Raw genomic sequence first — 15,513 nt, 5'->3', positions numbered from 1 at the left:
AAACGACCCCAGAGGGTTAACTGCCCTAATAACGTTAGAAAATCATGAAAAAAAAAAATGACATGACAACTTATTGTTAGAAAATCATTATTTATTTTCAGGTTTATTCAGGTTTGTTTATCAGTACCACAGCAACGCTAACTTCTGCTGGAATTGTCGAATAGGAACCGTCCGTAGCCTTTCACAAGAGTTCAATTTTTTGAACGCATCCGGATGACCAACTGACACGATTTTTGCCGCACCGCATTCGTTCGGACCCATTCGCATGCGGTCTGCGTATCTCCATAGGAAATTAATGACTTCCGGTCGTTTCGTAGCCGTATCGGAGCTGATTTCAACTGCCAGTGTGAAGGTGGCGTTAGCCGGTAGCTCGTTCACCCGGTACATTCACACTAGCAGTGTGAAAGATGAAGTGTCCAGCACACATAGAGAAGAGTTTTACCACAGGTAAGAACGGTTTGTCAATTAGCCCACTCGTCCACCCGGTACATATACCCTCACAATCCCTATTGCAAAATAGTTATCCTGCTTTGGACTAAATATGAAGTCACACTAGGAGGTTCTTCTGTGTATGGTACTCCATAACGCAGTTCCTTTTAGGAAGGTAGCAGAAAACTACATCACAGTTGTGGCACTTCACAGGAGAATCCCGGCGGCACATCTTACATTTGCGTCCACCTGCAGTGCTGTCGTTGGTGATGTGCACAGGACTGTGGCACCCACAAGAAGGACAAGGACACCTTGCTTTTGGTGGGAAGTCCTGCCAGCTCCAAAATCAGTGTCTCCAGGAATGCTTTCTGAGACATTGGCTTCTGGTTTTTAGTCTTTGCCAAATTCTGGTGCAGAATGAAAGCGTTTACCAATGCGATGTCCACAAAGTGATAAAAGAATGTCCGATACCACTTTTTGGTCTTGTGAAGGACATTGTAGTATCCTATAAGCGCATCAGAGTGATCCACTCCCCCCATGTACCTGTAAAAAGTAGTAAAGATTTGTACATTTAGTAAACTAAACAATTATAACATCATAAAATATAATATAATAAGAAATATTATTACTCTTATAAAATAAAAAAGGTGGAGGCTACCAACACTTCCCTTGTGTCCTTCCACTCCACAAACAACAGACTGTCATCCCTTATACATCGGGATGGAAATATGCCTTGCTTTATTCCCTGATGACATCATACATGGGCTTTATTTTACAGAGTCGATCGTAGGCTGGTGATCCTTTTTTCTTCTCGTTTTCTGCATCAGCTTTCGGATCACTCAGATGGATAGAGTTGGAAACATGAGTAAACTTCCTCCCTGACATTATTACGAATGGCAGGGACAGACTGTAGAGCGCAGACTTCCTCCAGTAGTCCGGCAATTAAACTAGTTTCACCATTCCCATGTAAATAACAAGTGCCAGGTATGACATCATGTCTTTCATGGTTATTTCTTTCCATGGCTTGCCGTTGACCGCCTGGCGCATTGATCCATACGCATTGGAGTTAGCTATCAGTGTCTGCAGCAACAAACTTGAAAAGAACAGCTGGAACAGCTGCAGAGGACTGTACAAAGCTGTTTTTATAAGCTTTGCTCCAACAGCGTGAAGAGGCCTAAAGATGATTTCAGGAGGTTCTGTGCTGTCCATGTTACTGCACCATCCTGTCCCTGAAGTGTTGGGTGAATCATCTGAATTGCCATCACTATTAAATAACAAACAGGAAAAGAAATTTTGATGTATACACATTTTATTTTCAAAATCAAATGATCATTCACATACAGCGATCTACCTCCATATCCACTCTATCGCTACCATTATTAATAGTAATAATGCAGACTGCAATTAGACAATAATGATGCTCTAAAATATCATTTTCTTTTCTCAAGAGACATGCTCATCACATTATTTGCTTACCACAAAGTACTGGGCTGTCTCTGCCTTCCTTTCTTTCCTCTTGACCTTCTGGAGGCAGCTGAAGATGTTGCAGCCACGCAGGGACGCTTTGCCTGTTGCCCAGAGGCCTCTGGTACCCTCTCATCATCTGAAGTTTCGTCACTGTTGAATTACACAAAAAGGATTAGAAACACACCTAACACAACTGATTATCTTACACACAGAAAATTACCCATATTATAGCATTTTCTCCTCTGACGAGCTTTGTTTGTACTTCATCTTGCATTCTACATTCATAGCCTACATAGCTCCATAAAGTAATATGCTCAATGTTGTACAGGGTTACTTCTAATTCAGCACTTGAATAACAATGAAATTTCACGGTACTTAAATGTACTTTGCTTCTTAGTTATGATTTTCTGCACTATTGCGGCAATGTAACAAAAAATCACTAAAATGTTTAGACATGACTTACCGATCTAAAACGGGACCTTCCAAAAACATGTCCTCTTCTTCAGAGTTGACGCTAGATACAGCACTCTCTTCTGAATATTCCATGTGTTCTTCATCACTGCTTCGCAGACGTTCTTCCAATGCAGCTGCTGGAGAAAATAACTTATTTCCCCAACGTTAATCCATTGCAGCAGGCGAATGCAAACAGAGCGGGCGCTAGCAAAGCAGGTGTAGCAGCCTAGCAGGACAACCTCTGTGCGTCACGACGAGCACGTGTGCGTAAATTTCCAGGAAGCCTATGGTTGCGCAAACAAAGGAACAATGTAATATACGTGAGATTATGCTAATCCGCACATGGGCGTATTCGTTATGGCATAGGCTTTACATTGGATGACAACACAAGAGTTTCCCATTGCTATTGGTTTATGTCAAAAGGGACATCTTCTGGGCCGATCTCATTCATTTCCAGACACTCTACTAAATACATTGATATGTTATATTTAATTGAATAATGCGCTAGATGTGGAGAGTTCGTCGAATAAGCAGGACAACGCCCTCGTGATTAGCACATTTCAGGAAGTAAACAATAGAAGTTATATAGATATTATTAACAGTTTGCATGTTTTTGGACACATATTTACCATGGACATCATATATTGGACTCTTCTCATGGTAAAAAGATTGATGTTACCATTATTCTGCCAAGCATTACATTTCCACAACACAAAAAAGTACTGTAAGGACCCCTTCTACCAATATCTAATTGTTAAAAGTTCTAGTTTAACTGTCTTAAGTCTCAGCAAAGTCCACATGTATTCAGTGTATAAGCATGCTATATTAGGATTCCTTTGTCCTGTATGAGTGTACTGGCAACATCTGTTGTTCATTAGGAAGGACCTCTGTGTTCCGATGGGGAAGTCTCCCTATGTTATACATTGAAGGGACTTTCTGGATACAGATGCATATGTGGAGATTTAGTCGGAAGCCGACCACATATGGACTTGTTATACAATGGGCCCTATCTTGCACCCAGCGCAATTGACTTTGTACACCGACGCAAGTATCATTCCTATTTTGCACCCGCGCACAGCGGACTTTTCCCTCCACAGACGCACGTTGGTAAATTAGGGAATGAACTTGCGCTCGCGGGGGCGGTTCAGTGAGAAGAGGAGGCGTGTTCCAGCGCAAAACTGCCCTGCCCTGGTGCTATTTTCCAGTTTTAGAAAGCAATTGCACCACTGACCAGGAAAAAAACAGTCTAAAGACAGTGGCGCGTTAGTGATATGGTATTTTAAGGGCGCGTGCTTGGCCATAATGTAGCGTGTTAACACGCATCCACTTTGATTCTCTAATATAAACAAACGCAGCAGTTTTCATTTTTGAAAATCATACATTATTACAAGGAAAAATATTAACACACGAGGGAAATCATTGTTGTGACCGTGAAGATGTGAAAAAGATCTATCTAGATTAAAAAAAAAAAATCTAGATTTGGCTACACATTTACCCAAATTATACGCCTGTTTAACCGAAGCTAATTTGGGCCAGCAAATTAATTAAGCCCAATGTCACTTCTCTGTGTTTTACGGCCCTGACGAGAACGTCGGTCTCCTCGGCTGTGAACTGCTCCTGGCGTGCGCCTGGCAAACCCGCCGTTATAATAGCAATCCGCCGTGGAACAAGTGCGGCGGATTGCTTCACGTGACTGGCTGGCTCTGAACGAAAACGCGTTGTGGAAACGCGTTGGCTTAGTACTTTTTGTCCCTCTCTGCTATTATAGTTTTGCAAGATGGCGGAACTACATGGAAGCCTCCGTGGACCTACCCGTCCCATGTATATAAAGATAATAAATTCTTAATTTATAAGGATAAGTCAGATAATAGGACATATTTATGAATAAAAATATTGATTTTAGATAATAAATACCTAAAAAGATACTTATTGTCCCTTTAACCCTCTGGGTACCAAGGTGTTTTTGGGGCCCTTGGGATGTTTTGAAATGCCCTGACATTTGTGCTTTTTTCAGTTATTTATAAACATGTTAATGGCAAAGGTGTAAATTCACTCTATATAGCACAAACGGGGCTACCATAATATGTGAGCAACATGTATGTACATGTTTGTATTTTTAAGAGAATAATGTTTATGCGTGGTTATTGAAAAAAATTAAAATGAAAGTTGATGATATAAGACCACAAAACGCATACTAAATATGTGTTCCGAAGACTTTTGACTAATGGATGTTGTCGTTTCGAGTTCTGGCTTCAAAATGATGTGAAAAACATCCTGCCTAATCTTTCACATAAAACAATACATTGATTTAAACTTTGTAAGACAGTTTTTTTGTCAAAAGAGGTTTATGCGTGGGAGTGGTAATGGCCTATCAATATTAATGAGATTCAGACCCAGGGTGTGACAGACACTCCCCCAATGGCCCATCAAGCCTACACAAAGAGATTCAAAGGTTTTGTTATTCAATCTGTTTTATTGTAATTCCTCTATGTGGAGGAACTAAATGTTCAACTGAAGACACAAATGAACATTACATGCCTGGCATTTCCAAGGTGTGTCCTGCCTTTTACCAAGCTGTCCTTTGCAAAGCACACAGATCTTGCGATCAACTGTGCAAAAAGGAATATTTCGCAAAACTGTAATGGAAACCGGTTTTGCGCATTTACAGTCACCTGACTTAGAAGACGCGGTGTGTTTGGGGTCCGTGAACGCAAATAATAATAATAATTATCATCATTATTATAACTATTAGGCTACATATTTAGAGACGCTTTTATCCAAAAAAGGAACAAAGCAATTCATCAATTGTCATTCATAATACGGGTTAGAGAATAATAATACAGGGCATTTCTGAAAGGTGCATTTCTCTCTAAAAGTGCATTTGCTTAACAGCGGAGATGGAGATGTTTTTAGCCGACTTAGAAAACAATAGTTTATTAATAATATGAATGGCTCTTCTCATTCAGCACTGCGGGAAAAAGATCAATTCCAGGTTTTAATTTGCCCTTAGAAAACCAGTAAAATCGACATGTTTTCCATATTAATTTGTGAATATTTTAAATGTTTAATAAAGGGGCAAAAATTTATTAAACAAAAATCTGACAATTCGTCGATATTTACTTTTTTTGCGCAGCAGTTGGTGTAGCCAGTTCAAATTAAAATTTTGGTGTTTAACTTTGCGTTTTAAAAAGACAACAACCGTTCATTTTTGGTTTTTCAATTACGGGTTAAAAAAGGAAAAACGAATGGACACAAAAGTAGCCTATGTGGATCGTTTGGACAGAATACGAGACAGAGTTCTTTATTAAATTAATAAAAGAAACAGTGAATAGCCTACTGGATTCTAAACCTCAAAGAAATGCCACAATCAAAACCTCGGAGCAGAAATGAGGGCGAAACACCCAGAAACTCCTTATATCGTTCGCAGTATAAGGGTCTTTCCCTGCCATTAATGCTTGGATAACACGTACGCCACGTCTCTTTCCATTAATAATAATAATGTCTAATGCGGTGGCTGTGATATTATATAAAAAAACGACAGTTGCCGTGATTTTTGGAATGACTTATCGCCAGAGAAAAAAGGATGTTATAGTCGCATAACATCAGTTAATCATTTCGATAATAGTGCAAAACATTTGCGCAAATATGTAATGGAAACGCGGCTACTGATGGACATTTAGCAATGCTGATAACACAAACCATAATGTAACATCATCAACCAATCTCCAAATATAAATAATAAAGTCATTCAGGCTCATATTGTATTAACACTAAGTATAAACAAAATTGAACTAACATCTGTAAAATAGTGGGTAAATATGTACTTACTCTTTCTGATTTCTGACTGTGTTGCCAAGCGCACTCCGAGTTGCAGGCGTAGGTAGTGATGAAGCTCCATTCCTTTAAAAAAAGTTGAAGAATATTATTGTATCGTGCCATCTTACCAACGCGCAGGTGACTGAATGATGAAACTTGAAGCGTTTAATGCATTTGCTTGGGGGGGGTTTACCTGTTTTGCATAGATGGCTTAACACATTATCTTGTGAATAGCGCGCTCCGTCAGTAGGCGTGAACGAATTGAAGTTAATGAGCTCGTAATGAGCTCGACTGGAATCGCTCTCTTTTCATACAGATTACAGAAGCTGAGAATATTTGTTTTTTATATTAAAGGGCACCTATTATGACATTTAAAATGTTCCTAATGTTGTTGTGGGAGTCCCCAACAACAGTTTTACATGCATGCAATGACAAAAAACACTTTTGTTTTCGTATAATATGCATTTATTTTTACCTGATTTGCTCACCGACTCCCAAATGATTCGTTCAACGACTCGTTTTCCAAACCCCTCCTTTGTGCGATGCTAATCTGCGTTGATTGGTCAGATTACCCAGCAGTGTTTACAGAGATAATACTTATTTTTAACACGGAGTACAATGATGCTTTTATCAATTAAATTGTATTATAATAATGATTATAGTCCACTGCTTTATAGTTTGTAGTAAAAAACTAAAAATAATATAAATAATTTAATGTTATGTTAGCGAACATAGCCCCGAGTTCATATTGTAAAAGCACAATCAGTCTTTGTTTGCATTAGCCCGATGCATAAACATAACGTTTTTACAAAAAAAAAAATGCAGTTACGTTACTACGAGGTATTACTCTATTCTTTAGACAACTCCGAAAACAACGACAAACACTTCACATATCTCAATACAATTGTCATTGAAGACCTAGAAGCTAAACGGTGCTTACACAACAAACAAAATAATTATTAAGCATGCGACATAAAAATAAAATATAAAAGCAACAATTATTAATAACACTTACAGGTTGTGATACGGAGGAGGAAGCTGATGCAAATACACTTGGAACTGAACCTTCCTTCAATATCAGCCAGCTCGCGAATCCAAGTTTGATTGCATTTAAAAAGCAATCGTTTTCAAAATGACGCGAACAAAGCACAAGGCTCGGACTCGCTCGGACTATACTTCTGTGGTATAGTGAATGGTAGCCACTTAGTCTTCAAATGCTCCTCCTTGGGCAGATGAAAAAAGTTGGCTTTTGAGCTGCACTTCAGAACACAGCGTCTCGTCGCCATGATATTTTCCCCTGGCCTTGGAGCGCAATAAGTGGGCGTATCGTAGGCCTATTCAAATAACTTGACAAGTTGACGTCATCTAGTCAGAGAAAAAGCTTCGGTCTTCTAACGATTCATAAAAATGACTCAGAGTCGACTCTCACTTTTGAAAGACAATAACTTTATATATGGTGCTGAAGGGTCGGTCAAAATCCATTGTCTCTTCAGTCAGTTATATATATATTTCATTCCATATCCTTTTGAATGCTTACATTACTTTTATAATAATCAATAATCAAGTATATGCATTATCACATAATCATTTCTATATTCTTTTGTGCTTGTGAAATTATATATTTTCTCTAGAGAGCAATGCCATTTCTCTGCCTTTCTTCCTGAGGAGCTATGTTTTGGCTAACTGATAATACGAAGCTCAAGCACTCTTCGGCCTTGGCGATGTTATTTGGTGGTGTTCTGTGTGTGTGTGTTTGACTTTCTACGTAGGTATTTGGGACACAACGCTCAGCCTCATCGGCGCTCTCTTCTAACCTGCGAGGTCAAAACTGACCTACATCTAAGGATTGGCGACAGCTATCCTAACTAATGGCGATAGGCACCTTTTATCTGCTCACATGTGTGAAATTGTTTATGGTCTTATATTCTCTTAGCCAATCAGATGTATGATGATGCTATGCTTGCCCTTGCAAAATGGTATAATTGGTGTATGATTTTGTGTAAGGTAGAGTTGGCTTGCGACCTCCTCGTGAGACTTTGACGCTCGCTCTACCGATGAAACTGCAAACTATTCTTCAGTAAATTTTTATCTTTTTGATTGAACCTCACAACTCCTGGTCTTCTTTCATCATATCTGGTCTCGGGTCTTATAACTGTTACCCCCCTAACAGTTTGGTGGAGGATTGGCGGGAAACCATTCTGTGGTGACATCTCTGGCAAATCAGCAAACAAGGTAGAAAGATTTTATTAAGTATTAGGGCTGTCTGATTGGAAGAGATTTTGAAGGGGAACGGGAGAGCTTCACTCCGACGAGGCGAGTGAAGATTATTTATACTACGAGAGTATAAAGGGTTGCTGTTTTGGTTTAAAACAGCAAAAGTGAAACGCACTCTGTGGGGGCCCAGTGGGGCAATACGGGTGTGGTACACCACCCCAGCAGAGGGCGTCCCTGGATTAGGTCCAGTGGCACCGCAAAACCTGATCAATCTCTTCCATCTCAGATAGGGGATCCCCGAAGTTAGTGATTCAGGCAGATAGGGAACAAGATGTTAGTTAAATCAATAAAATAAAATAAAAATAGTAAAATATAGGGTTGTTTGCCAGGGATGCATCAGGAACGGTCCCAAACAAATATATATATATAGTGTGACCCAAATTGGCATAGACCAGTTTTATGTGACTTGGGAAGCGAAACATAATTTGCAGTTTCATTGTGTAGAAGTCTCACTATTGTTGCTAAACGTATTTTTCCGCCAAATTTATTGTTGTGGCTGCTAAATCTTTTTCTGTGGTGGTTTTTCATCTGTGACCAATAAGAATGACTGATAAAGAAAAAAGTCCTGACCAAATGGAAGAGAGCGAACGCTGTAAACAGCTCTGCTCTGACGAGCTCAAATCAAAGAAATACGCACAGCTCATTAAGAAAATGGTCAGTCAGGGGTTTGATTCTGATTGGAAAATCACACAGCAGTTAGACTGGCTGCAAACAAAAAAAGAAGCTGATAAAGTCAAATTTTTATCCGTGTTTGCCCTATTCATGGATTTGTAAGATGGGTGGTATACCAATAACTCCTAAAAAAAAACAAAAAAAAAAAAAAAAAAAAAAAACAATCCCTAACATAATTAATGGGTGGTCCAGCTTGATTGCTCAACGTGATAGGATGACAAAAATTATCGGACGAGAGATAGGATCTGATCTGTGCAGTTTGAGTGAAGGTCTAAAGGCAGTGTGTGATCAGGCTGAGAGAGCTGCGAAATGTGAGACGGTCTCTCGTGCTCCCTCCGCCCCCACCATCTCTTCTCAGACTGTTCAGGCGGCAGCTTTAGCCGGTCAGACTGAGAACCAGTATGATGGACCCTATACTGAGGTGCGCGGACTGTTGAATGTGGCTGTTGTAACCAATCGATCTTGAAATCACTTCTGAAACTTTGTATATAGAAGGTCTAAATGGCAAACAGGTGTATCACAAATCTGTTTCTGTCCCTCTAACCATTTCTAACTCTGAAAATGTATATTAGACTGAATTTTGGGTAAGAGAAAACACTGTAGGGACAATTATTGGTGTTTACATTTTGAAAAACCTTGAAGCTGATGTTTTGCTTTCTAAAAATAAGCTAGTGCTTGGCTGCAATGAAACAATTCGCTTATCTCAGACTGGCCCCCACCATGAGGAGAGATGTGCAGTGGCTGATTCTGTGAGTATCGCTGAAGTTTATAATTTCTAAATTCCCAAATGTATGGGCAAAAGACAAATATGATTGTGGTCTGGCACAGATTCAGCCTCTGAGCATTCCAGGTCCCTTGCATGAAGCCAAAAGACAATACCCTTTGAGAAATGAAGCACGAGAGGGAGCTGAAACTATTCAGACTGTTTTGAAGGCCCTCCAAAACGGGGGATTCAAAGTGAACTTGAAGAAAGCACAGCTAGCATTACCTGAAGTGACTTATCTGGGACAGATTGTGGGGGTGCGTGGCCGACGCATCCCCCCCGAACGAGTTAAAGCTATTATTGAACTTCCAAAGCCAAACACTGTCACTGGTTTAAGGCAAGTGATGGGTCTTTTGAATTACTGCCGCCAGTATGTTTCTGAATAGACTAAACTCTCTAAACCACTCACAGAGGCACTGAAAGGAGGAAGACCTGGATCGGATTTGATCGACTGGACTGAGGAGATGGAGGAGGCTTTCGTGAGTATCAAAGAAACTCTTGCTTCCTCCCCAGCATTACGACATGCCGATGCCAGCAGGCCTTTCCACCTATGAACATGGGTGGGGACCCGGTCTTACTCCGCTGCTCTGGGTCAAAAGGTTCTGGGCCGGAACTCGTATGGGATGGTAGGATATTATTCTGCTCCTATTTCTGTTTCAATGGCAGGGCAACATCCGTGCCTGTTGATATGTGACTGTGCAGAGTGGGCAGTGACATTGTGACACATCAAAAGGTGATACTGCACACCAGACACCAGATTTTGAAACTGTTAACAAATACCCGTTTAGGCTCCATCTCTAATCAACGACGAGCCAAATGGGAGACCACTCTCTTGAGTAAAAATGTGGACATACAAATTGACATTGAAACTGCTATCAATCCTGCCTCCTTGCTTCCAGAAGAAGGAACTGCACACAACTGTGCCCGACTGATCGAGGCGGACAGCCAAAGCCCTCTTCAATCTGAACCCCTGTCTAATGCTATCAACTTGTTCATGGACGGCTCCAGCTTTCATGAGCAGGGAACACGCTTCGGCCCCGTATGGAGGCGCAGGGGATTTCTGACTACTGCAGGACTTCCTATCTCACATCAACAGCAGGTACAAGAACTTATGAATGCCTGTGATCTTCCCGCAGAAGGAGCAGTCATCAAAGTCACCGGGCACGCTACTGACAGCTCCCCGGAAGCCAAAGGGAACCACGCTGCAGACGCTGCTGCCAGAGAGGCTGCAAAACTGACTGAATCATGTGTGAGTGTGATGACTCTTTCCCTTCAGGAGAATGAAACTTCCAGAGACATTTTTGAACTTTATGCAGAGGATGACCCTGAAGAGATAGAACAGTGGACAAAGTTAGGAGCACAGAAAAATTCTGAAGGACTTTGGAAATTTAATGGACGCTTTGTTTGCCCTGTTTCTGCTCGAACTGAACTTATGTCCTTGTATCATGGGTTGGCGCATGCAGGGCCTGAGAAATTACATGCAATGATTTCAAAAACCTGGTGGTGGTCAAGGCTGAGGGCTTCTTGCAATGATTTCTGTAAGAGATGTTTAGTATGCCTTAAGGTTAATTCTTCCTCAAAGCTGAAAATTCCCTTAGGACATACCCCTCGACCTCAGGGTCCGTGGACACACCTCCAAATTGATTTCATAGGTCCATTGCCCCCTAGTGGAGGGTTCACATACATTCTAATGATTGTTGATCTTTTCTCCAGATGGGTGGAGGCATTTCCACTGAGAAACTGCACCGCAGACGCAACCGCAAAAGTAATGTTGAATGAAATTTTCCCAAGATGGGGCTTACCCTTACAAATTGATTCAGATCAGGGTACACATTTCACGGGAAAGGTAATGAAAAATGTCATGAAACTGATGGGAGTGAAGCAACACTTCCACATCCCGTTTAGGCCTCAGTCTAGCGGCTCCATTGAACGTACAAACAGAACACTCAAAACGTCATTGAGAAAGAGATTGTTGGAGTGGGGGAAGGGGTGGCACGCAGCTGTTCCAATGATTCTTTTAAGTCTGAGAGCCAGCCCTAACAAAACTACTCAGATCAGTCCTTTTGAAATAATGACAGGTCGTTACATGCGACTGCCTTGGGATGCTCCCCTGCAACATGAGGGACCGTCCGGGCCGTTGAAAGATGCTTTGCAAAATTATCTGAAGGCTTTGGATAACTGTTTACGCGATACACGAGTTAGTGTCAGTGTCCGACAAGCAGAGAGAGATAATTTTGAGCAAAAAGACATGCCTGCCTTGCCTAAATAGGTGACAATGTAATGTTGCAAAGAGAGATTGTTTTTCCTCTAGGTCCAAAATTCGATGGACCTTACCAGGTGCTCTTGACAACTAATACATCTGTTTTACTTGACAGAGGGGTTCTGGGTACTGTCTGGAGACATTGGTCACAGGTGAAACCACTCGATTAAGGTTCCAACCAAATCACCGCATCATAATAACGAATTATCTCTAAAAGGTAATTTATATGTGTGATAGTGTAAAAATTCTGTAACAATGTTTTATCATTACAGATGGCGGAATCCGGCGATATATTGAAGCTGCTAATTCTTTAGGAAGAAGTGCGAAATACCAAACGACTGAAAGTGAGGTGGGCCTTCATTCGATTGGCACTCCCTCTCTCGTTTGTGGCTTTGATTATAATAGCCTTATCATTCCTGATGTATTCAGATTTCAATTTGGACCGGTAGACTTCATGCGTTCTCCACTCACTGGGATTGTGAGGAGATTGATAACCGTCTATCATGGGTTCAATACCCATGCCTAAATTCAACTGAGGGTCTAAATTTAATTCCAACCATGTATCAGTTAATGATCGCTGCTATCGCTTGGACGGAAATGAGACGGTGACCTTTTGGCTTGGTCACTCCCCAAATTATCCCGGTAATACCCTCATTATGCAAAAAGGTCGGTGGGATAGAAGTGGAGGCGTGGGTTGGCTCTTCTTTGTTTTTGTGTGTGTATGTGTGTTTGTTTCTTCTTCTCATATATTTGCAGGTCTGCTTGCAGTAAGTTGAATCCTGCCGAGGAGGAAAGCAGACTGATCAAGCTGACAAACCGCCTGATCGATAAACTGAGGGAGAACAACATTGATGCCCTGTTGTGAGTGGAAGGTGGGAGAGCCTTGAAATGGGGACTGGAATTTTTAGTTTCCAGCATGTCCGTAAAGAGGCGAAGAGACTTTTGTGACCCGCCAGGGAAGCATTTGTCACCACTCCACCTTCCGTAGTGACCTCACTTGTTAGACCAGACGTGGCGGTATTGGACCCCACATAGGTCTAAAACGGGGGACTGAAGGGTCGGTCAAAATCCATTGTCTCTTCAGTCAGTTATATATATATTTCATTCCATATCCTTTTGAATGCTTACATTACTTTTATAATAATCAATAATCAAGTATATGCATTATCACATAATCATTTCTATATTCTTTTGTGCTTGTGAAATTATATATTTTCTCTAGAGAGCAATGCCATTTCTCTGCCTTTCTTCCTGAGGAGCTATGTTTTGGCTAACTGATAATACGAAGCTCAAGCACTCTTCGGCCTTGGCGATGTTATTTGGTGGTGTTCTGTGTGTGTGTGTTTGACTTTCTACGTAGGTATTTGGGACACAACGCTCAGCCTCATCGGCGCTCTCTTCTAACCTGCGAGGTCAAAACTGACCTACATCTAAGGATTGGCGACAGCTATCCTAACTAATGGCGATAGGCACCTTTTATCTGCTCACATGTGTGAAATTGTTTATGGTCTTATATTCTCTTAGCCAATCAGATGTATGATGATGCTATGCTTGCCCTTGCAAAATGGTATAATTGGTGTATGATTTTGTGTAAGGTAGAGTTGGCTTGCGACCTCCTCGTGAGACTTTGACACTCGCTCTACCGATGAAACTGCAAACTATTCTTCAGTAAATTTTTATCTTTTTGATTGAACCTCACGACTCCTGGTCATCTTTTCTACATATCTGGTCTCGGGTCTTATAACTGTTACCCCCCTAACAGTGCACTTTCATATTTCAAACTTTGAAGGATGTTTTTGTTCACTTAGATCTATGTTACACACTACATGAAAGGTAAATTTCAAAATTCCATAATAGGTGCCCTTTAATTTCTTCATTTGAAAGATGCGATCTCAAGCCCGTGGGTATGTTTGCCTGTTTGACTGCAGTTTTGCGGCGTTACAGATCATTTTGGAACGCGTTTCAAATTGGAGTTTATTGACAGAGAGAGTGCAGAACTCGCATCATGTTAATTTTTCTTTATTTGGCAAAAAGCAAAACACTTTATTTTTATTGTGAGTATACAGAAAAGTCTGAACAGGATCGATTGATGTATAACATGAAAATGAAAGATCAAAATTAACAAAGCATTTTGAGTTTATTTTGAATTGCTTAAAAAACACACGAACAAAACGCGGGGGTGCGTTTTTGGTCCCCAGAGGGTTAACAATAATAACTCTGGGATTAGAGAATAATTAAGAACAGCTGTTATAGTAAACTCTGTGTAGGACAAAATCAACGTGGCCCATGTTTCGTACAGTACCGTATAGTTTTATTTAATGCCATGTCAGCATCTGTGGCTATTTTCATGGCAAAAATACAGTTGAATTTATACAGAAAAATACAGCAATTAATACTATACTAGATATTTAACACTAGACCTCCAAAGACGGTCATTTTGAGCGTTTTTGAAATTTTACAGTTTAATAACTTTGTTAAAATAAAATCATTGTGGCTGTTGGACTCTGACTTTTCCTAAATATGTATATATTTTATTGTAACACTGTTATTTTATTAAAATCACAAAACACAAAACAGTTCTGACTATTTCTACCTAGAATGGCCATGGCGGTCATTTTGACCGCACGCATTAAAGGGGGCCATTTGAAGGAATTTGGATATCATAAGTCCGCTACATTTTCCCGCCATTGGTAATGAGTGTCCCCGTTGCATAGCATATTATATTGCTCAATATATTATATTGTACAAGAAGTGCACAAATGAGCAAGTTTCGCGGAGGGACTTGATCACGCGACTGGCGAAATCAAAAGCCACACAACAGTGGTGCGAGAGCCAGGACCCGGGCAGGAGCAGACGCAGATGGAGAGAAGGCGGCAGTGCCAAGTAAGGAGAAACTGCAAACAAAAATAAAACCAAGGAGACATGTGCCTAATGTCACAAAGTGTGTGGGAGCTGCACACTAAATGCGGTGTTTACCTGTGTGGACTGTGCGTAAGCGCCAGTGAATGATGCGGGGTGTTTGCGCCGTTCAAATGAGGCCACTAGAGGAAAACGCGTAAACCTGATCGTTAATATTTTTTGTTCACTGAAACTAATCGCTCTAAAGCAGTTAGTTTTCTTGTTTAGCTAATATTCATGTTTTTTCTTAGCCTGTTTTTGTGTGTAGCTACTGTTTTGTGCGGCATACGTGTCCATGAAAGTTTTTACAATGTATTCAAATAATATATAGTGTTTTTGTTATTGAATATATATTATAAGTTATTGTATCATAAGATTTAATTTTATTGTACAAAGAAAATAGTAATCAATTAGGCTGGAAAATACATTTTCACATTCATTTGTATTTGGATTTAAATGTGTCCTGATCTTTATTATTACC

The 15,513-nt window shown here is 40.5% G+C and overlaps 1 protein-coding gene across 1 annotated transcript; it reads right to left on the bottom strand.

Moving 5' to 3' along the window:
* Window positions 1-255: 255 nt before the first annotated feature.
* On the bottom strand, window positions 256-2,532 carry LOC307004221 (uncharacterized protein). Its single transcript, XM_079623325.1, has 3 exons — window positions 2,360-2,532; window positions 1,906-2,046; window positions 256-1,693 (listed from the first exon to the last, which is right to left on the bottom strand). Exons 1-3 carry the CDS (start codon window positions 2,440-2,442, stop codon window positions 1,372-1,374), a joined length of 546 nt encoding a protein of 181 aa, XP_079479451.1. The 5' UTR covers window positions 2,443-2,532; the 3' UTR covers window positions 256-1,371.
* Between the last annotated feature and the right edge of the window lie 12,981 nt (window positions 2,533-15,513).

This window comes from Phoxinus phoxinus, assembly GCF_949152265.1.
Source record: "Phoxinus phoxinus genome assembly, chromosome: 9".
Lineage (NCBI taxonomy): Eukaryota > Metazoa > Chordata > Actinopteri > Cypriniformes > Leuciscidae > Phoxinus > Phoxinus phoxinus.
The sequence above is the reverse complement of the archived record's forward strand: the minus strand, read 5'-3'. Positions and strand labels throughout refer to the sequence as shown.

Coding starts and splice junctions, on each gene's coding strand:
- LOC307004221 (XM_079623325.1), bottom strand. CDS start 2,442: ATGGAATATTCAGAAGAGAGTGCTGTATCTAGCGTCAACTCTGAAGAA. Junction 2,047..2,359: donor GAAGGTCCCGTTTTAGATCG/GTAAGTCATGTC, acceptor GTAATTCAACAG/TGACGAAACTTCAGATGATG. Junction 1,694..1,905: donor AGACAGCCCAGTACTTTGTG/GTAAGCAAATAA, acceptor GTTATTTAATAG/TGATGGCAATTCAGATGATT.